Source organism: Centropristis striata, chromosome 13 (assembly GCF_030273125.1).
Source record: "Centropristis striata isolate RG_2023a ecotype Rhode Island chromosome 13, C.striata_1.0, whole genome shotgun sequence".
Classification (NCBI taxonomy): Eukaryota; Metazoa; Chordata; class Actinopteri; order Perciformes; family Serranidae; genus Centropristis; species Centropristis striata.
The window spans coordinates 36624115-36647822 of NC_081529.1; the positions used below are offsets into that span (position 1 = coordinate 36624115).

A 23708-nucleotide genomic window follows, 5' to 3' on the forward strand; every position below is an offset into this window, starting at 1 on the left:
TCTGTGTTAGACCCCAGGGTGTCCAGATCTCAGTATTCTGTCGTTCACTGGAGCTTTCCATGGAAGAACCATGGGTACACACACACACACACACACACACACACACACACACACACACACACACACACACACACCTAACTTAAACCTGATCATAACCTGAACCTTAAAACCAAGTCTTAACCCTCACAAAGGCCTTTAAAGAAAATATGTCCTCAGTTTGCTGGTTGAAGCCCTGGTCCTCACTTTGTAGGCAGTACAAGAACACACACACACTCATCCTTGTACTTCTTTTTTTTGGTTTTTTTAAGGACACTTCATTAACGTAATAAATCCGTAGCCCCTGACCCTAAACCTCAAACTAATTGAAACCTGAAACTGAAACCAAGTCCTAACCCTTAAAAATGAAGAAGTGTGGTCTGAATGAAATGTCCTCACTCAGTTAGTTAGAACTTGTTCTGGTCCTCACTATGACTGGATTACAAGTATTACAAGTACAAGTTGCATTGGATCAAGTAGCCAATATTACATATATCCTGGAAATTGCAGGCATTTCCGTTCGCCTCTCCATCAGCTATGCTAAATGTAATAATAACTTTATTCCTATAGCACCTTTTAAAAACAGCAGTTTACAAAGTATTTGGACAGAGAAACAGTTAATCACAAGGAGAATGATGCCATAAGGATAAAAACTATTCTAACATTAAGATAAAAACAATAAGAGACAGAACAGGAACAATCACAAGACGTTCTCACAGACACAAAATAAAAGGGAAAAGGGGTAAAAGAGTAGAAAGTGAAGAAGTAAAAAGGAGTGGAGCGATAGAAAGCATTACATAAAAGCATTAGTACAAAAGAGTGAACAAAAGCACAAAATGAACAAAAAGACACAAAATTATTTTAAAAAAGACACAAAATTACCAAAAAAAGACACAAAATTACCAATAAAAGTAATTAAAGGGACCTTCCACACACAACACGGTAAAGTGCCATTCATATAAAACTCACATTAAACTTTCATATCAAGGTGGGGGCCACAAAATATCATCACGAGGGCCACAATTGGCCCGCGGGCCGCCAGTTTGAGACCCATGCTCTAAATGAAAAAGGTAGTTAATAGTGCAAAATCTCAGATTCATGGCTAACTAAATCTCTTACCTCGTTCAGGTTGCTTGGCAACGACACACTCCAAAGCAATCCACAAGCTGGATGTGCCGTCGTTTGATTGGCCGATCGCTCCGTTTCCCAGACTGCAGTACCCGCTGGAGGAGTTCACCAGAGAGAACGCCCAGGAGGAGGCGCGCTGTCTGGAGGAGGTGGGCTGTGTGTGTGTGTGTGTGTTGGCTTGTGTGTAACTAATCTGTGTATCATTCGTTCTTTCCATTTTCAATTGGCAATCAAAATTCAAATCATGAAAAACTGACTTAAAACTGGTTATTTTGTTATTTGTTTTCTATTATAAAACAAAATACAAAAAAAAAGCTTGTTTTTTCATATTTCATTATCAGGCTCAGATCAAAAATATGAAATGGAAAAACGGCCACCAGGACTGAATTTGATTTTAATATTTAATTGGTCTGAGCCTAAAATTAAAATATGAAAAAACAAGTATTTTTGTTTTGTTTTTTTGTGTTATAATAAAAAACAAATAAGAAAATACCCAGTCAATTTTTTATTATTTGATTTTTGATTGCCAATTGAAAATGAAAAGAATGAATAATACACGGATTGTAACTATTATTCTCTTTTTGTTTTTTTGTAAAAAGAAATTCAAAACAGAATGCACCAAATTCAGAATATAGAATTATAATTTTTTATAAGTCTATCAGCTAAACATAAAATATACTTGGTCTTTGAACAGTTTTCAATTGAATATCTGTCACAAAGAATTAGCAAATTATGGCATTATGTTTTACTTACATTTTTAAAAATGTCCCACCTTTTGGGCAATTGGGAACTCAACCATAATTAAGTCTTTTGTTAAAAAATTGTCAGATGAACGTCCGGCAATAAACTAGTTGCAGCTAGTTGACATTTGTCTGTTTTAAGTTTTAATCTTTCATCCACAAGTATTTGGGGATCGATTTCATCATCAGAGAGTGTTCATGTTGGCTCTTAACATGCATATATTACATGAAAATGTTTGATATTTTTCTATATCTACATTATAAAAGGAGTGATTCTGGGTTAACTTGCATCTCCAGGTGGAGGATCTGATCATCAAATGGAGGCAGAAGGGGAAACCTGTGGCCGGGATTGTAATTGAACCGATCCAGGCTGAAGGTGGAGATAACCACGCATCCGTAGACTTCTTCAGGAACCTTCGCAACATCGCACGCAAGGTACCACCGATCAATATGGCAACAGATCCTTAAAAAAGCTTCTTTTTTTAACTCTGAGTTCTATCAGCTTGGAAGGAATACTGACTTACTAGCCTCTGGCACTTCTATCTTAACATAAAATCCATCATGTTTTCCCAGTATTAGCTTTTAATTGGTGTTCTTTGGCAATGTAACAAAAAGACACAGAATTAATTTTAAAAAAGACACAAAATTACCAAAAAGACACAAAATTATTTAAAAAAGACACAAAATTACCAAAAAAAGTAATTAAAGGGACCTTCCACACACAACACGGTAAAGTGCCATTCATATAAAACTCACATTAAACTTTCATATCAAGGTGGGGGCCACAAAACATCATCACGAGGGCCAAAATTGGCCCGCGGGCCGCCAGTTTGAGACCCATGATCTAAATGAAAAAGGTAGTTAATAGTGAAAAATCACAGATTCATGGCTAACTAAATCTCAACCTTTGTCAGGTTGCTTGGCAACGACACACTCCAAAGCAATCCACAAGCTGGATGTGCCGTCGTTTGATTGGCCGATAATATCCTACAATAGCATTCTGTACAGCTGTTGGCAACCAAGCTAAATCTTAGTCAACTGAAATTCAGCCTACTTACCAAACAAATGGATGGGATGGTGGATGGGGAAAAGAGTAATCTGCATGTTATTGACTAAATCAGCCACAGTTTGCTCTACCTGGTAGCCTTAATCAATTATAACTAAACACAAAAAGCATTTTCAGCCAAATCAGCCAACCAGCTTGCACCTGCACATATAATAATGGGATTATCTCAGTAAATGTTAAGTAAGTTAGCCCTGCAACTCTTAGGCCCCCCCCACCCCGGCTGAGCCTTGAGATGCTGTCCATGAAAACCACAAACAGAATCTGAGACAAGGGACAGCCCTGACGGAGGCCAACACCCACCGGGAACATTTTTGACCAGTTATACGGACACAGCTCTCTTTGGTTATATAGGGTCCGGAGAGCTTGTATCAATGCGCCAGGTAGCCCATATTCCCTCAGTACCCCCCACAGGACTCCCCAAGGTTCTAAACCTTCTCCAAGCCCACAAAACAAATAGACTGGAGACTGAAACTCCCATGACATCTGATGATATAAAACAAATTCTATCATCAATCTCAAGTTTTGAGTGCTCTGGTACCAAGTGCAAATATGAGCAAGTCTTGCTTGAACATGATGTTCATTATGGCCAACCTGTGACTAGCTCAGAAGTCCAATAACAAACACCACTCTGGTTCAGATCAGGCACACTGTAAAACCCAACTTGTTGTTTCAACTTAAATATTTGAGTGTCGATGCTGCAAAATAATTTTATGTCAAGACAACAAAGATAATGGAGTTGACTCAAATGAATCTTGATATTTGACTCAGTATTTTAAGTTAAAATAACTTTTTGCACAAATCTTTGTTGTATTGAAAAGGGAAAATGAGTTTTAATAACAAACAAGCAACATTGGGTTTTACAGTGCAGGCTGTTCCACCCAGTCACCCACCTCCAGGTTACACCATTATTACCCACTTGAGTGTTGAAGTGTCCCAGAAGAATTATAAAGTTTCCAAGGTGGTTCTCCTTCCAGGACACAACCCAGATACTCCAAGAAGGCCGGGTACTCCGAGCTGCTGTTCAGTGGATAGGCACAGACAAAAGTCAGCACTTCCCCATAGCTGAGTGTGTTAACCTTGTATCTCCGTAGCATGGCTGTGCGTTCCACGTGGATGAGGTCCAGACGGGTGGAGGCTCCACAGGGAAGCTGTGGGCCCATGAGCACTGGGGCATGGAGGACCCTGCTGACATCGTCTCCTTCAGCAAGAAGCTGCTCACTGGGGGCTACTACCACAAGGACGAACTACAGGCCGATAAGGTTTGTCATTTAAAAAAAATATGTGTTTTATACAATGGTTTTATTTATTTTTTTAGGTTTTATTTTATTTGCACAGTTAGAATTACATAAAATGACAAAGATAACATATAATGTAAAGTGCAGGGAGAGGCAGAAAACCCACATGGGCTTATTTATTTATTTAAAGCCTCCACCTAAAATTTCGAACCTGGTCTCACAGGAATCCGTGGAATAGCCACGGAATCGCTCAAATTTCCGTGAAACTGACACGGATTTAGCTACAATGCAAATTAATGACAGTCATATCCCGTGGCTATTCCATGGATATTTGTTCCTATTGGTTTGTTCCAAGTCACGTGACTTTCAAGGTCCCGGCGGTCAGAACAAAAAACATGGAGGACAATTCTCTCATTTTTAGTGAAAAATCAATATTTTGACTTAGTTTCTGCATAAAAATGGATTTTGATCACATTTCTAGCGAGAAATATGTTTTATTTTCTAAATATTCACTCAGTGAATGTACATAATCACTTTGTATGTTGGAATAGCCACGGGATATGACTGGCATTAACTTGCATTGTAGCCAAATCCGTGTCAGTTTCACGGAAATTTGAGAGATTCCGTGGCTATTTCACGGATTTCTGTGAGACCATGTTGAAAATGTCATAGTTATTAGAAAGAAATAAACTGATAATAGAAAAAACAAATGTATAACATCAACAAGTTATAATGACAATAACAAAAACAATTAAAAACATAAATGAACATGTTATAGAAGTGTATTTGTGTGTGAATTAGAATTTTAAAACAGCAGTTAAATGAGCTTTTAGACATATTTTGAAGCATTTTACAGAGATGGAGTCCTTTGCCAGATGGGAAAAGGTATTTATCCATAATTTGGTCCCTAAATTGAACAATAAATTGACCTCTGCATGTCAGAAATCTTGGAGGATGAAGATCTAAAGACTGACGCGTTGAATAAGAGTGAATCTGAGAATTAAATTTAAAATAAGTCTTAAAGTGCTTTGGAAAGTTTTCATGATCTGAATATACCTTAAAAAAACATATTTGAGAAATATTGATGTCATGAACAGTAAGTATCTGGAGTTTCTGAAAGAGGGGAACAGTGTAAATGCATAATTTGTTTCAGATTTGAACACAACAGAAAGGCTTAAGCCAGCCAGCCACCGCATATCAATAAGTGTATGGGAAAATAGCACCAGCTTGATGAGCATGGACAATTAAATATAGCAGCTTAAGTTTGTTTAACCCTTTGATGCACAACATATAAACACCTTGTAATGTATTACATGAGTCAAAAATGAACTGCATTATTACAACAGATCATTATATCCATTCCTTTCATACTTTATGAAGGAAAATAGTTTTTGTATTATTACATCAAGTTTACACACATGGGTCTAAAATGACCTTGTGCATTAGAAGAGTAGTGATACAAAAAGTGATTCACTGAATGAACAATGTGAGTATATGTGTCACTATGTTTGTCTTATTTTGAAGGTTTAACTTTAAAAGAGTTGTTAGAACCACCAGATTATATTGGAAAATCACATATTTTAACATCTGAGACTTATTAGAGCCACCAAATAATAATTTCCATTGGAAAAAACACCAATTTAACAAACTAGGATAGTTAATATTTGTGTCTTCTTTGTCAGGTTTTAAAGACATTTTTAAGAAATGAAAACAAAACATTAGGATGTATGATGATCAAAAACAGGTTATTTGAGGAAAACCTGCAATACTGAATGATGAAATTAATTTATTGCAAAGATATAGAATATAAAAACTTACTTGGGTCACTTTAGACCAGGGGTGTCAAACTCTGGCCCGCAGACCAAATTTGGCCCGCAATGTAATTTTATTTGGCCCACGAGGCAATACCAACTTATAATATTATTATTGTACTATAAAAGCTATTTATTTAGTTATATATTGTATGTTTATAGGCGTTGCTGGTTCCATATTTAATGTTAAAGCAAAACATGTTTGGTATATATTAAAAGGTTTATTTGTTCAATGTTGGCCCGCGATTTTATTCAAGTTTTACATTTTGGCCCATTGTGTATTTGAGTTTGACGCCCCTGCTTTAGACCATGTTGTGCATCAAAGGGTTAAGTTTAAAATGGTACATTTTTTTAATTTAAAGGTGTGTTTGTTTCTGTATCTGTTGCCTCTTTTCAGCCGTACCGGATCTTTAACACATGGATGGGTGACCCAAGCAAGAACTTGTTACTGGCTGAGGTTCTCAATGTGATTCGCAGAGAAAACCTCCTGGAGGAGGTGGCCCGGTCTGGAAAAGCCTTGCTAAACGGCCTTTATGATCTACAGGTAGGGTGCTTGTGTGCATATATATGTCATTTATATCATCTTTATATATATTTAGATATATATAAAGATGCAGTTTCTTTTCTTTTGTTTCCAAACTTGGATAAAGTTTTGTCTTTTTGTTTGTATATCATGTGTTAAGGTTCCAACTGTCCAAATCTTAGTGGCCCACTAACATAACAACATACGTGTTATTGTTATTGTTGTAGATGTTGTTTTTTATATTCTGGAAATGCAATCTTTGCACTTTGATAGCAGGAAGAACTACTGGCTTACTTTAGGATGATTGATGTACCTGATGGTCCAATCTGATTAAATGATATCACTATCACTAGATAAATAGTAAGTAAACTTTATTTATATAGCACCTTTCACAGACAGAAGTCACAAAGTGCTTCACATAAAAATCATACACATAACATAAAAATGTACATACAAGTTTTAAAAGACCAAAACAACAGCAATTTAAACAACCATAGCAGTCCCAAAACAATTAATCAAAAACCTGAACAAATAAAAATATGTGATTAAGGATTAATTGATTGAATTGTAATGTTCTTAACCCTTAATAGGACACTCATTGAAATACTTGCAAATTCCAAATTTCAACCCTAGAGAATATTGGAGGATATTACATACAGCCAGTATGTGTGAAAAAAAAAACCATACAGACCCGAGGGAGGGGGGTAATATTTAGAGAAAAAAGTTTACCAGATTAAGGTGTCAAATCTACGATAAAAAAAGTGCAGATTTATGAGATTTAAAGTGGTGAATCTGCCAGAAAAAAGTTGTTTTTTTCCCGCTTTTGTCTCATAAATCCGCAACTTTTTTCGAGCAGATTTGCCACTTTAACCCATAAGAACCCATGGTGACACCCGTGTATCAAGCACTTTAAATCTTCTAGAATCTCCCATATTCAGCTTTATTCTTCACCTTAACTCATTAAATCCCTAAGAGACATATACTGTGTGACTGGAAACAGAAATGTGTAAAAGTAGCTAATTTTAAAAAGCTTATTTTTTGTTACTAGGCTAAATTTAAACCCATTTAACAATTCTAATCCATTAATAGTTGTGTCCTGTGTTGCATTTAACTTGTTCTGACCAGATTTCCTGAACAAATTAAAGTCACAATTTTGATAAATGTTATGGAGATGCAAAATAAAAAGGCAAATTTGTGTCTCTGTACGCAGAAAATGTGTCTATTTTTTTTTCTATTTTAAAATAAGAAATATCATAAACATAAATACCATACATACATCACAGATCTTTGACATTTAGGGGTTGTATTTTTTTTTTAAAACATCAGAAATGTTTTCTATGTGGTCCACTTATAGAACACATCCTTTAAGGATAACTGGGTCTGGGTTATGGGTTAAATCTCATAAAATCTGCAAATTTTTTCTTGTAGATTTGCCACTTTAATCTAGTAAATTTGCAACCCCCCCCCCCCCCCCCGGTTTGTATTTATATTTTTATTCATGCTTGGCCTTAACATGCCGTCATAGTCAAGTTCTCCTCGAACAAATCCATGTGGTTCTACGACCAAACAGAGAGACATGAGGACCACATTTTATATCCACTGAAGTGACCAAATATAGTTCTTGGCCTGATAAATCATATGCTGTAGTTGACTTGGATCATGCTTGGTGTGATTGTGACATTAATGTGTGAGAACGTGACCTGGATGCGTCTTGCCTCAGGCTCAGTACCCCGGCATGTTGAGCAGAGCTCGTGGACAGGGAACCTTCTGTGCTATTGATATCTGTGATGATGCAACACGCAACAGCATCCTGCTCAAAGCCAGAGACAAAGGTAGGACACATCCCTCACCACTTTTTATTTTATTTTATTTTTTTTTCCAACACTATCTTTATTTATTTTCAGACATAATAACACATACATATAACTACTGGGAGTCCAAACATATGCCCCAAACCATTTAAAACAATACAAATAGTAAATATAAATCACTAACGAAAGAAGGAAACTTAAATACACAATAAAAAAAAAAATTTAAATGATAAAAATACTACATAAGTAAATAAAAATAAATAATAAATAATAGAAATAAGAATACAGATGTGGGAGAATAAATACAAAACCAACCATACACTGCTCATATTCACAAGGGTGCACTGCACATAAATTAGAAAGTGGTCAGTCACCACTTGTAATCCTTATTTCTACATTTACATTTACAGTACTGCGATGATGCAAAAAGATGCAAAATTACAAAAAAAAAAAGGAAGACGCAAAATTGTTTTATATATATATATATATATATATGTATATATATATATATATATATATATATATATATATGTATATATATATATATATATATATATATATCGGGGTTCGTACGGGTGCTTGAAATCCTTGAAAATGCTTAAATTTAAATGTTGTATTTTCAAGGTTTAAAAAGTGCTTCAAGGATTTTGGATAGTGCTTGAAAATGCTTGAAATTCTTCCTGTATTTCTCTTGCAATCTGACTATAGATAATCACATGTTCAATGAAAAAAATACTAAATTGAATATTGAGATTAGCAAACTGTACTTTTGGTTGTTAAAAGTGGAAAACCATCGCTGTTGGTGTGGTTGAGTGAAATTACCCCTTTTAGCATGTAAGTACTCATCTAAAACATGCAACTTAAAACCGTTGTTGGTCCTGGAAAAGCTTGAAAATGGACCTGGAAAGTCCTTGAAAAGTGCTTGAATTTGTCCACTCACAAACTGTCTGAACCTTGATATATGTGCGTGCGGGGCAGGAGTCACTTGCAGGTTGGATGTTGAAAAAATTGCCCCGAAAAACAGAAAAAAAATTCTCAGAAAAACTGGGAAAACATTATTCATTAAAACAGAAATAATAACCCCGAACAACAAACCAAAAAATAAATTACTCCAAAAAAACAGAGACGAACTCGACCCCCTGCAGTTTGCATACAAACGACACGTCGGTGCTTATGTGAGAATCAAGTTCTTTGATTTTTCAAGCACATTCAACACCATCCAACCCAACATACTCAAAAACAAGCTCACAGAGATGGAGTGGATCTTTCCTTCATCTCCTGGATCACAGATTAGCTGACAGGAAGACTACAGTGTGTCAGGTTGGGGAACTGTGTTTCTGGGACATTAATGAGCAGCTCAGGAGTTCCACAAGGCACTGTTCTGGCTCCACTCCTGTTCACACTGTACATATAACAGTAAATATCTATATATAATGTTATATATAACTTTATTGACATGTTGCCGTGGATACGCATTGTTCTGCTTCTCTCCTGGTGATGGCTCGCCTTGTTAGTGACCTGTCAATCAAAGGTAGCCCCGCCCCAAATCATACGATTCTTTATCCTCTATTTTCTTCTAAATGGGGCCATTATTAGAACTATTAACATCAGATTGTCTTGAAGAAGATTTTTTACTAGTGATTGAGACCATAGTGTTGTCCTAAAAAACATTTCTGAGCTAATAAATCAAGTGAGAAGTTTTCTCATTTTGCATTGAAATGAATGGACGGAAACGTTTCTGTAGCCAAACTTAGCGCCCCCTGCTGAATTTTCGGTAGAATGCAGCTTAAGGCACTTCCTGGTTTGCCTCCCTGCTCAGACCTGGAGGTTGCCGCCTGGGCTGGAGTCAATCGGAGCGCCTCTTGCTGAACAAATGTGATTTATACCATTTCAAAATCACACCAAATGTTAAATATAGGTTTTAATAATAATAATACTGCTAATGTATTACTGATGTATTGCTGGAAGGCAAATATCAGCTGATATAAGCAGTTTGTGACATTACCTTGACTGATAACTTTTCAAAATTACAGATAAGAAAACTGAGTGAGCCAGGCCAGAGCCATTGCTACACTGTAAAAAATAATCAGTTTAATTTACGGTAAAATACCAACAGCTTTGTTTGCGAGAACTTCACCGTAAAAATACAGTGAGTGGGTTTTCTAATCAAAATTTAAATGTAAATATCAGCAAAAACTGTAATTTAGGCTGAATATATAAAGTTATTTTTAGGGTAATTGTGTCATTTATTCACACATCATGGTATTTCTCCATTAATTTCACATGAAAATGTTATATTTTTACAGCAAAACTGTGTGTTTCCTACAGTTTATGACAGAAAAAGTTAAAGTTTTGTGCTATTCTTTGATCATTTGGTAATTAAAGTGTCTACTACGGTGAGATACAATTTTTAATTTTACGCCCTATTTCTGATGTAAATGAAAAAACAAATGTTTACAGTGTAAGACCAAATTGTGAGGAAAATTAAAAGACCCAAAAAATATTGCATTTCCATTTATTAGCCCTTTTTTCAGAGAGTTTAACAGTGGCGGTACTGGTGGTACCTGGATACAGCTAATATCATTGTGTTATAATAACTCCAACAATTAAAAACGATCATCATTACGCTATAAATCTAAAGTCTAAAGGAAATGTTTGAGACTGAAACAATGATTTTGTTTGTTATTCTGTATATTCTAACCATGTTTGTCACTGACAGGTGTCCTCCTGGGAGGATGTGGGGATCGATCTATCCGTTTCCGTCCATCGCTGGTTTTCAAGGAATACCACGTTCACCTCTTCCTCAACATTTTCAATGACGTATTGGCCCAGCACAAATAAATCCTGAAGCGCCTGAGGGACACTGCATGAGCCTGACTTAATTCAGAACGGAGGGAGGAAAACTCCAGGCGGTCAATTTCATGATAAAGCACAATCCGTACAATAAACAGCACAAATATGTTATATAACCTCTATTTAAGATCTAATTATCTAAATCTAAAATGATGATGGTTATATCATCATTTCCAACTCTTACGTGCGCTGCTATGAAGATAAAGTAGCCAGAAAATAACTCAAAACAGGAGCCAGTGATCACTGTTGAGGTAATTCATTTCACCAAATGTTCATGTTTCTGCAAAATAAATCCATGGAAGTAACTACAAACTCCAGAATCTTTCTATTCTGGATCAGTGTTATTGTATGTGGACTGACTTGGCTCTGGATGAAGTGATTGAGATTCAGAGACCTGGACCAGGAGCCAGGCTCAGAGTCAGGCTCTGTTCCTTTAACAGGTAGCATAACATGAGGTAAATGTAAATAAGATGTCCAAGATATAAACTCCTAATTTAATTAATAGCTCAGAAAAGATGTGATTCTTTCAGTGCACATATGCTCCCATCCTACGGGCTGAAATATGAGCCACCAGAAGCTGAATTTGAATCATTTATATTTGAATTTGAGTTGCTTAAGTTGAATAATTGCATTAAAAAAACTGAATTTGAACATTCAAACGTCCGGCTAGTTGAGGCAGAGCAATCGAGCAGAGGTTGCCGCTTGGTGGCAACAAATGCACATCCGTTTTTTCTTTTTTTAACATTTGTTGCCACCAAGCGGCAACCTCTGTGCTCGATTGCTCTGCCTCAACTAGCCGGACGTTTGTCGCAGAAAATTGAATTGTGAAACTGAATGTTCAGTTCCAAACTAATAAATTAAATTTCAATTTTCTGCGACAAACATCTGGGAAGTTGAGGCAGAGCAATCAAGCACAGATACATACGCCAGCCCCAAGTGGCGAGTCGAGGAATTGCAGCTTTTGGTAGTTCAGCATAGGGTTCACAGCTCAGGACGGGAGGTTGCCGCTTGGTGGCAACAAATGTTTTAAAAAAAAACAACCTAGGTGCTGATTGGTAGAAGAGCCGCTCTGTGTATCTGTGCTCGATTGCTCTGCCTCAACTACCCAGATGTTCGTCGCAGAAAATTGAATTTGAACTAAATGTTCAATTCCAAACTAATACATTCAATTTCAAATTACAATTCAGATTCAGCTTTTCAATGCAATGATTCAAATTGAAAAATACAAATTCAAATTATGTGATTCAAATTCAGTTTCTTTAATGCAACTATTCAAGTTAACCAATTCAAATTCAAATATTAATGATTCAAATTCAGTTTCTGGTGGCTCATATATATATATATATATATATATATTTCAGCCCATATCCCGTCCTCCCGTCGCCTAACTTCAGTCACTGGTGTGATTATAGTTAGCCTTTATGTTTGTTTTAATAAAAGCTGAATCATCCTGGATACAGAGTCCTGTGTCAGTGATGAATATGTAATAACACACAATAAAGCCAAGATGCCAGTCTGCATGTCATTAAATGGTATATTATTATGATTCTGTGTTGCTCTAACTAGGAATGACCTTGCAGCGTGAAATGTTGTAGCCCTGAAAAATGTGAATCTTAGATGGACCATGAACATGTCATAGATTGTTTAGTGCCTGCATGTCACTGAAATGTACTAATTGTTCTTCTTTTCTGTTCTTTGTTTTTAGTGGCTCAAATGAGAGCAGCCATTGGTTTCCTAAATTGAACTAAAATTCTGAATACAACACCTGAACGAAATTAATTTCTGAAAACACATTTACTTTTCGTTATTACTAGTGCAGAAAACACTTTTTATAAGGTACCACACCGTCCAGCACAGAGTCAGAGTCAGATTTTCCTTTATTGTCATTGCACAAAGTAACAAGTACTAGTACAGCGAAATTAGCCATCAACCCGTCCAAACATATACTTAAAACACACATATAATATGACAGAGGTGGACAGGACAGGGGTCGGCAACCTTTACTAACTAAAGAGCCATTATTGGCCAAAATAAGAGGAAAAATGTCAGAATTGAGCTGCAAACCATATTTTGAATGAAAATAAAACAGCCTACTAAATCTAAATTAGTCTCCCAACATGACTAATTGGTCAAAATGAGCATTTATTAATATGATTTTTGGAGTTTTTGTAATCGAAAGCTAGTCTAGCTAGGGGAAACTCAAAACTAGACTTGAAGTTGTATAGGAAATGTAGAGGTTAAAGCTTTTTAAGATTTTCGTAAGCTATAATGAACATTTTAGTCGACTAATACAGTCATGGAAAAAAATATTAGAGCATTGAATAATGAAGAGCTGATATCTAGACATTTTCCATGTTTTTTCTTGATAATGATTTTGGTTATTATCAAGAAAACATGTTAAATGTCTAGATATCAGCTCTTAAATTAATCTCTTATCAGCTATGTTTGTTGTTATCATTATATTTGTCCAAACAAATGAACCTTTAGTTGAACCAGACATTAAAATGAACAAGAAACTGAAGAAAACAAGGAGGTCTAATCATTTTTTCCATGACTGTATTTCAAAAAAGAAATGCTTTATTGCCGTATATAAGCTTAACATTTTTACAATTGAATACAACAAATTGCTTTGGGCCTACACCAATGATAAATGAAAATTATAATGTACTTTTTTGTCCTGTACTAGGAGAACGAAATTAGCCATGTACCCGTCCAAACGTATACTTAAAACACACATATAATATGACAGAGATGGACAGGGAGACAGAGGTGAAAGAAAAGAAATACAGCACAACGTGAGGAGAGGAAAGGAGGAAAAAACTATGAAAAAAAACTATGAAACATAAGCATAATACACATTGAACACATACACACACACACACACACACACAAACACACACACAGATGCTTCTTCCTTTTATAGAAGCCACACTTGGTTATGATTTCATATTCAACCCTTCTTGTTTGTGACAGAACTTCTGGCTATAGTGAAAGAGATCGTTTCCAGTTTAGATCACTGTTTATGAAGTCTTGCATGCTGATTAATTATCAGTGGCGATGAAGGAAAAAATACACATGCATAGACAAAAGCTTAAACATGAAGGGAATGCTCTACAAATCCACATTTGGTAGAAATTGTAAAACAAATTGAAACTCTAATTTGTATTCAGGGACTATTACAACTTACTGGAGGGTTCCCAGCACCATGACCTGGATAATAGAGAATAATATTCACATTTCACTTCAGATTATAGTTAAAAACACTTCCAACGAATCATAAATCTCACACTGCTTAACCCTTTGATGCACAACATGGTCTAATGTGACCCGACTAAGTTTTTATATTCTATATCTTTGCAATAAATTAATTTCATCATTCAGTATTGCAGGTTTTCCTCAAATAACTTGTTTTTGATCATCAAACATCCTAATTTTTGGTTTTCATTTCTTACTTTTTGAATAAAACCATTTTTTTATCACTACTCTTCTAATGCACAAGGTGATTTCTGACCCATGTTGTGCATTAGAAGGTGTTTATGTTGTCACCAATTTAAAACCTGACAAAGAAGACACAAATATTAACTATCCTAGTTTGTTAAATTGGTGTTTTTTTCCAATGGAAATTATTATTTGGTGCCTCTAATAAGTCTCAGATGTTAAAATATGTGATTTTCCAATGTAATCTGGTGGTTCTAACAACTCTTTTACAGTTAAACCTTCAAAATAAGACAAACATAGTGACACATTTACTCACATTGTTCATTCAGTGAATCACTTTTTGTATCACTACGCTTCTAATGCACAAGGTCATTTTAGACCCATGTGTGTAAACTTGATGTAATAATACTAAAACAATTTTTCTTCATAAAGTATGAAAGGAAACATGGATATAATGATCTGTTGTAATAATAAAAAAGATATTCAAACACACAGCAGCATGGAATAACGAAGGGAATTAACGTGGGTTATTTTGGACCCATGTTGTGTATTAGAAGGTGTTTATATGTTGAGCATCAAAGGGTTAACATATATTTATATATATATTTATATATATATATCACTGCTTCTCCATGACAGTTTTACATTGAAAAACAACTGACTGATATCCCCCAACAGCCACTCCACACTTTGAAAACATTTGACTTTTTCTCAAATGGTATTTTTAAATTTGACAAGAGAAAGGAAACTTTAATAAAAAGTCTAGCTGGTTGGTTCAGATGCAGCCCGTCCCTCTGGGACCGTCTGAGCGTCTACCACATCGGTCACCTGTAGCTGAGCTGCTGAACTTTGAGCACAAGTCTTTTTTGAACAGAGAGTTCTATCAACTCATAGTTAATACAAAGTGGTAGACCATGAAGTCTTAAACAACTTTCCATGACACATTTTATAAAAACTTGTGAAATGTCTTTTTTGTAAATGGGCTGAAGCTGCTATGTTGATTCTGTAGAACACTTCAGAGCATCAGTGTCTGTAAATGTTTCATATTTGTAACAGTTCATGAAATAAATGTGTGATTATTAACTTATAACAATCATAAATACATATATGTATGAATATATACGCACATCTTTTTACATTTACATTGTAGAAATTATATCCCAGTAAGCCTAAATTTGTAAATTTGTTACATGAAGTTAACAGGGTGAGTTCAGTTTTTAAATGAGTTCTAACCGAATATTTTAGAGATTTATTCAATGAAGTCGGGCTGAGCAACAGGTTGTCGAGGTTGAGCAACACGTTGCTGATGATGACAACAGTTCCCGTCTCCTCAGATTCTCCACGTTGACCTCCTTTCAGTATTTCTGACACTAAATCTTGACTCAACTTGTGATCTGAGCTCGATGGTTGTTGATGTATTATTTTAGGTGGCTCTAACTGTTTAACTGTCTATAAATCATTCTGTCCATTTACTGTGATGAGTAAATCATGTTTTGAATGACTAAGTAGAGTTATTATTATTATTTCTTGAGTGTGAAATCTCATCTGAGACCTTGAGAGCAGTTTGAAGGTAAGTTAAAAAAGAAGCAGCGTAGTAAACTGCTTTTTACTTTTACTAACTACACTGTAAAAAAAAAAGTCTGTAGATTTTAGGGTGAAAAACTGTAAAACCATGACAGTAAAAGACGTAAAATGATAAATGAGTTAATTCAGTTTCAGTAACAATGAAACACCGTAAATATTTATATCAGCCAAAACAGTATTTTTTCTTTTTCTTTTTTAAATAAATTACTCCTCTGTAAAATACACTGTAATATGTATTTAATGTCATATATATACAAGCCACCACTGTAATTTTTGCATTTATCTTTTGTAAAAAAAATACTGTATGAAAAAAGTTGACAAAGACGAAAACGAGGGACATTTTCACTATAATTTTAGTTGGTTTTGGAACCACAAAATACAGTTTCAGTTAGTTATTGTTTTTAAAAAAAAAAAATTATTCCAGTTAACGAGAATGTTTTTTTAATTTTAGTTTTCATTATTTCGTTAGTTCTGTTCACTATAATAACCTTGGTGTGCGTATCAGTATGTGTGGAAGCCTGAGACCTGCCTTTGTCTCGTCTCAGTTACAAGTGAGACTAAAAACCTGCGTTACATTTCGTTCCCAGTTTCTAGAGATTAATCTTCTGTTCCTCATTCTGCTTCTGTTGTGGCAGAACAGTCTCGTTTCTCAGCGTACAACAGGAAGTAACATTCTCATGTATGCAGAGTTGATGACGCATGGAAATAAGTTTTTAAAAGAAAGGAAGGAAGGAATAGCATGCAGGCCAATCTCCAGAGTATCAGATTACACACAGTGGTGGAAAAAATGATCAGATCCTTTACTGCAGTAAAAGTACTAATACACAGAGGCGTGGCCACCAGCATAGAGGGATTACCACATGCAGTGGCGGTTCTACCCAGGGGCCTCCAGGGGCCACTGTGAAGAAGCCCTTGGCCCCTGCTGTGGCCCCTGTGTCAAATTAATAATAAAGTGATGAAAAACGATGGACAGGACAATTCTCTTTTTGTTCAAACAATACCTCATTGTAGACAAAAGGAACCCAGAATGTTACATTGTTTCATAGTTTAATCGTTCAATAAAAGCTTGGGTATATATGAAATAAGATCATTATTACTGTACTGCACTTCCAAAATATAAAAAAAGCAATTGTGCACAAAAATGAGAAAATGTCATTGTTGTACAAAAATAATTGTTATTGTTGGTAAGTCTCATTGTTTCAATGTGTTTGTATCTTCCAAAAATACTTAAATGAGATGTTTAAATAAGCTAAAAAAAAAAAAAAAAAGGTTTTGAATGCTTAAATATCATCTTTGCCGTTTTTTAATGTGCCCATCTGATTAAACACTGGCCCCTGCTTGGCCCCCACAGGAACACTGGTCTAGAACCGCCACTGACCGCATGGGCAAAGTGGGCATGTGCCCAGGGCCCCAGAGCCAGTAGGGGCTTATTTTAATTAAGGTGTGTTTTAGTCCTTAATTCTGAGAGGGCTGGCTATTTGCGCTTGCTGTCTCTTCCTTAATATGTTTATTGTCCTGTACATGGCAGGTGCCAAACAAAACAAACCTAAAATGACAGTTATTTTGTGTGGTTGTGTTGCCCGGTGTTGATATGTGTGCGTAATGGGAAGAGTGTAGGCAGGGGCCCGTGGTCATGATAATCCGTCTGTGGCACCGGGGGGGCACCGGTTACCCCTGAAATGTGATTGGCCACCCGGCTGGCCACGCCCACCAGAGCTGCCAATCAGTTTGTCCGAGTTGATTTTCAAAAATATACAGGATGCGTGTATGTTTGTATGCACGTCTGTCGCCTTTCAAACAAAAGCTACAAAGTGCTTCATAAAATAAAACTGTGGAGGTTTTTTAGATCATCTGGGATCCAGACTGTGACTCTAACATGTAAAGTCTGACAACATCTTCCTCAGCGGTGGCCATCGTCTTTTTGCATTCACCGGTGAGTTTAACCGAGGCTGCAAACCGTTAACTGTGGTTAGCCTGGCCGGGTGTCACTCAAGACTGTCAGCCAATCAGAAGAAAGGCTCATGAATATTAATGAGACAGGCCCAACATGATCTGAGCTGCAGAAGGAGGCTGAGAGAGCAGATGAACAACTGATCTGAGATCATTTTTAGAATGTAAAACTACAAATTTATCTCCTTTAGGTGTCAAAACTTGAATAACAACACAACAAAGGGGAACAATATGGAGCTTTAAAAGTTAAAACACATTTTCTCCTGCATCCTTTAAATGACTTTGGTTGTTTAAGTTGACAGCAGTCAGCAGTGATACAGGAAGGACTCTGGCCTCTGGGGGCGACTCTGAAGAAAGGATCCTTGACACTTTGTTCAACTCTCGTTTATAACAGAGCTCATTTCTCTTTTAAACTCACTGCTCATTTCAACTTTTAGCAGGAAAACTCTTCTGAGTCAACAGGTAAACATTAAGACAATAGATTAGAGTTTTCTTCCTTGTTGACTTCACTAAGATTTAAGAGTTTAGTAGCATGTATATGTGTCAGGAATGTGTCTGTAATAAATCCTTTTATCAACTAAGAGCACAAACCAAATCTTGGCTGTAAAAGCAACAAGTGATATAAAACTCTGGCCTTTGAACTTTCCTCATTAAAACAGCTTTTGTTGGAGAAATGAGAGACTGACTGACAAATGTTCTTCTGCTCTCAACATGAACAGTGAACTTTGTGTTGTTTCAGGAGAACAGCCTCAGTTATATCTCATATTAGTCTCATCATTTATCCATCAGCTTTATATCAAACCCTGGAATTAAGACCAGAAGAAAATACTTTGTTTATGTTTGTTTATTCATTATAGAAACAGTTTTTTCACACATCCCATCAGTGAAGTTTGTTAAATGATTTTTGTTCAGTGATTTCTTGTACAGATTCACTTCATCCACCCAATCAATTAGTTTGATCAGAATCTCAGAGATATACAAGATAATGATGACTATTTCCTTATTGATTATGAACATGATAATTATAGTTTTATAATACATCATAGAGCCTCATTTGTGTTTTGATTATAACAGAAACATTTGGTCTAACAAACAAATAAATGTAGATATAATTCTATTTTTCTTTTCTTTTTTACACATTTTCTTTGAATATCTGGAGCTTTCTCTCTTCAGACCCATGCATAAAAGAAAAACAACAACAACAACATACAAATATTCAACAAATATTTGGAGCACAGCGAAACTGACATTTTCCTGCAGAGAAATATGAGTTGAGGTGAACAACAGTCATCATGAGCAGTGAAAGCCTCCGTGGCTCAACAGACACAGGAAGGAAAGTCAAACATCTACAGAACAACTAATGAGCAGATGTCAAAGCCCCGCCCATAATGTTTGATTGACAGCTGATCTCTGCAGAGAAGAAATGCCACAACGATGAGCTCTCAGCAACAAACATGGAAAGAAATCAGTTTAAAGGTCCCTTATTGTAGAAAAACACAAGTTACAAGTCTTGTGATTATAAAGCAGGTGCAGTTGCAATAAAAATACTGTGAAAATATATTTTCTGATTGCTTCCTAAAAATCTGTCACTCAAAGAAGCTGCTCCTATAGGATACGGCCGTATACACATTATCATGTCCGACTCTAAATCTGCAACCTGTAAGTGAACCAGTAATATATTTCATGTTTGAGTCAGAGGGAAGCATCATCAGGCTCAAACATGTAAAGTCTGACAACATCTTCCTCAGCGGTGGCCATCGTCTTTTTGCATTCACCGGTGAGTTTAACCTGCAAACCGTTAACTGTGGTTAGCCTGGCCGGGTGTCACTCAAGACTGTCAGCCAATCAGAAGAAAGGCTCATGAATATTAATGAGACAGGCCCAACATGATCTGAGCTGCTGGAGCTGCAGAAGGAGGCTGAGAGAGCAGATGAAATACTGATCTGAGATCATTTTTAGAATGTAAAACTACAAATTTATCCTCTTATAGATACAAAAACTTCAAATAAAACACCACAAAGGTGAACAAAATGGGAGCTTTAAGAGTTAAAACACATTTTAACCTGCTGTCCCTTTGGTTATTTGAGTTTACAGAACTCAACAGTGTCTCCTACTTTGAAACCAAGCAGAAGTCCAGCATAGAGCGGCTGAGTGAACGTGGTCTGGACCCTGTGGAGGAGGGTCATGGTTTTAGAGACGCTGTAGAAGGACAGAATACCTGCTCTGTGATCCAGGTACACTCCCACTCTGGAGGACCGAGGACCTGAGACGGGAGTTTGGATACTGTTGTACCAAAATGTATATTTGTTGTTGTAACATTTTAATGCCCAAGATTTGTCATTGTGTCCAAATAAAGAGTCACTCGACCTGCTGATATTCTTGTATGAAGCTGCTACATAAACTCCATCCCCTCTCCACTCCACCTCCCAGTAACATCGTCCAGTCAGACTCTCTCTACTCAGGACCTGAGACCGTCCAGTGAATCTGTCTGGGTGACGTGGATAGGACTGTTGATGACTCATGGATGTTGCTTTTCTTTTCCCCTCAGATAATAACAGCTGTGTGTATGCTGTGTTTGGATCCAGTGTGATCTCACATGAACATTTTAAGAACTCAGCTCTGGTCGTGGGCTCTGCTGGTGAATCTGACAGTAAAACATCCACTTCAGTCAGTGAGACGTCTGTCCATTTGTCTCTCAGGACGTCCTGCAGTTTGTCTCTGACTCGTGACACGGCCGCTGTCACGTCCTCAAAGTAGCTCAGAGGACGGATCTGGATGCTGGATGTAGACGGGCTGAGTGCTGACAGTGAGGGGTAGCTGTGGAGAAACTGGTTGTGGTCCTCTGTGTTTGAGAGCTTCTTCAGTTCAGCGTCTTTCCTCTTCAGCTCTCTGATCTCCTGCTGCAGCTTCTCCTCCACCTTTTTGACTCGACTCACTTCAGTTTTCTGCTGGGATCTGACCTGCCGCTTCACCTCAGAGCTTCTTTTCTGCATGAGACGGATCAGCTCAGTGAACATCTTCTCACTGTCCTCCACTGTTTTATCAGCGGAGTGATTGATGTTCTGCACCTCCTGTTGAAGCAGCTTCACATCTTTCTCTCTGTCCTGGATTCTCTGCTGGATGTTTTGTCGACTCACCTCCAGCTCTTTCTGCTTCTCCGTCCGTTCTGCTGCAGCTGAGACCGTGTCGTGGCCTTTATGTTGGTCCACAGGGCAGAGATAACAGATAGACTTCTGATCTGTACGGCAGAACATCTTCATCACCTCATCGTGCTGAGAGCAGATGTTCTCCTGCAGCTTCTCGGAGGGCTCCACCAGCTTGTGTTTTGATAACGGAGCTACATCATAATGACGCTGCAGGTGTTGCTCACAGTAAGAGATGAGACAGGTGAGACAGGACTTGAAGGCTTTCAGTTTTCTCCCAGTGCAGACATCACAGGCCACATCTCCAGGTCCAGCATAGCAGTGATCAGCAGGAGCAGCTGGGAGTCCGGTCTTCTTCATCTCATCCACTAAAACTGCTAACATGGTGTTTTTCAGCAGGACAGGCCTCGGAGTGAACGTCTGTCTGCACTCAGGGCAGCTGTAGATTCCCTTTCTATCCTCTTCATCCCAGTGTGTTTTAATACACTTCATACAGTAGCTGTGTCCACATGTAGTCGTCACCGGATCCTTCAGTAGATCCAGACAGATGGAACAAGAGAAAGTTTCCCGGTCCAGCTGAACTCCTTTCTGCGCCATTTCACCTCTCAGTCACAACGACTGTCTGAGGTTCACTTCCTCATAAGTGAAACCGGTTTGAACTCTGATCTGAACAAGGTGTGTGTGTGTGTGTGTGTGTGTGTGTGTGTGTGTGTGTGTGTGCAGTGAGTCAGCATCATGTTGGTAACACCCATTTTCTAACTAGTAGATGTGAAGGGGAGGGAACCAGGAAACAGCAGGACAGAGTGGAGCTGGCTGTTTGAGAGCAGGAGAAGAGGGAGGGGTTGCTGTAACAAATCATTAGAGGATGATGTCATTGTGTGTGATACCTATCCTGTGTGTTTCACTTTAAGGAAAGTGCTTTTCTGACTTAATATAATTTCAGACCAAATGTCATGCATGATTTCTTCAGGGGCAGACAGTGATAGGGAGAGAGAGATCAGGATGGAAAGGACTCAAGATGGAGCAGCTCAGCCTCTCCTGAGGGTTTATCTACAGACTGTACAAGGATAGAAAGAAGCCTTCAACAGTTCATGGTTCAAGCTTTTCTCATGGTTGAGTCCTCACTAAATCATGATTCTACCTGTTGCTTTGCATTTGTTGACCGCTTTACCCATCAACACCAAAACATTCAGCTGTTATAATCCTGTTTGTTAATAATGAACACAAACTGTCTCTAACTGTTATATGTAATGTTAGAGTGGCAATAAAGTTGCTCATAACTAAACTCAACTGGTTGTTTCTGTCTCATTAAGGTAACAAAGAGGCGTAGATACCTATGAAACAAAGCTTTTACCTTGCTGAAAATTATACTATTACTACCAGGTTATACACCAGTATAGTCTTCAGGAGCAGATCAACCCATTGAAACAAACAAAACATTTTACTCAGTCAGATACAATTTCTAAACACTGTTCTGTGCATTATTTGGGTAAATAAAATAGTTCTATACGTACCTCAGCCTACTGTTTATTATGTTTGTATGACTGTGGGACATTTAAAGTGTAATTTCAGTGTGCCCCCCCAAGAAGAAAATCCTAGACACGCCCCTGCTAATACACATCCTTTATTTACTGCAGTAAAAGTACTAATACACACTGTGAAAGGACTCCACTACAGTAAAAGTTCTGCATTCAAAACTTACTGAAGTAAAAGTACAAAAGTATCAGCATCAAAATGTACTTAAAGTATCAAAAGTAAAAGTACTCGTGAAGTGGAATAAACTTTATTTACTGACCATTCACGCTTTTATTTTTTAAATTACAACTTCCGGTTGCAGAATATGAAACAACGGGCGTTTTTTTTCGATTTAAATGTTTGTTATTATAACTAGAAAATAAAAACCTTGTATTTTTTTATTGTAGTGTTTGTATATTTAAATTGCATATCAAATCCAACCCGTTTTTTTGTTTTTTAAATATCCTTTTGTGAACGGCAAAACAACAAAATTAAAAATATAAGGCTTTTTACTTCATCAGGGTCAGAAAGGGATAGACAGATAGATATAATGTATTTGATTTTTATTCTCTAGTTATAATAACACAAATTTAAATAGAAAAAACGGGTGTTATTCATATTCTGCCACCGGAAGTTGTCATTTACACAAAAAAAAAGCACGAACGGTCCGTAAACCAGACCATAAATAATTCCTCTTTTCAAATCTGAGTCACATAAATAAAATACGCTTATTTGTTTTCTCGTTGTCTGAGTGAAGAAGCACGTCACTCAAAACGTAAGTTTGTTTAATTTATCTAAGTCGTATTATGAAAAACAAACAGGAAGTCCAGAGGCGGAAACAGGGACTGATCCCCTTCAAAGTAAGAGTCGCAGGG

At 36.9% G+C, this 23708-nt stretch overlaps 2 protein-coding genes across 4 annotated transcripts in view; one reads left to right on the top strand and one right to left on the bottom strand.

Annotated features, from left to right (window-relative positions):
- The window catches only part of LOC131983688 (4-aminobutyrate aminotransferase, mitochondrial-like), a 39371-nt gene extending 25414 nt beyond the window's left edge, over positions 1-13957 (top strand). For all 3 annotated transcript variants that reach the window (XM_059348453.1, XM_059348454.1, XM_059348455.1), the window contains 7 exons: positions 11-74; positions 1165-1313; positions 2202-2339; positions 4062-4229; positions 6414-6560; positions 8260-8371; positions 11070-13957. In XM_059348453.1, the coding sequence (XP_059204436.1) occupies positions 11-74; positions 1165-1313; positions 2202-2339; positions 4062-4229; positions 6414-6560; positions 8260-8371; positions 11070-11191 (900 nt within the window). In that variant the 3' untranslated portion in view covers positions 11192-13957. The remainder of the gene's footprint in view (positions 1-10; positions 75-1164; positions 1314-2201; positions 2340-4061; positions 4230-6413; positions 6561-8259; positions 8372-11069) is intronic.
- Positions 13958-18489: 4532 nt separating this feature from the next.
- Positions 18490-21995, bottom strand: LOC131983687 (tripartite motif-containing protein 16-like). Its single transcript, XM_059348452.1, has one exon. The coding sequence runs from the start codon at positions 21913-21915 to the stop codon at positions 20254-20256; it is 1662 nt and encodes a 553-aa protein (XP_059204435.1). The 5' UTR covers positions 21916-21995; the 3' UTR covers positions 18490-20253.
- Between the last annotated feature and the right edge of the window lie 1713 nt (positions 21996-23708).

Excerpts from the sequence above, each read along its gene's own strand:
- LOC131983687 (XM_059348452.1), bottom strand. The coding sequence starts at position 21,915 with ATGGCGCAGAAAGGAGTTCAGCTGGACCGGGAAACTTTCTCTTGTTCC.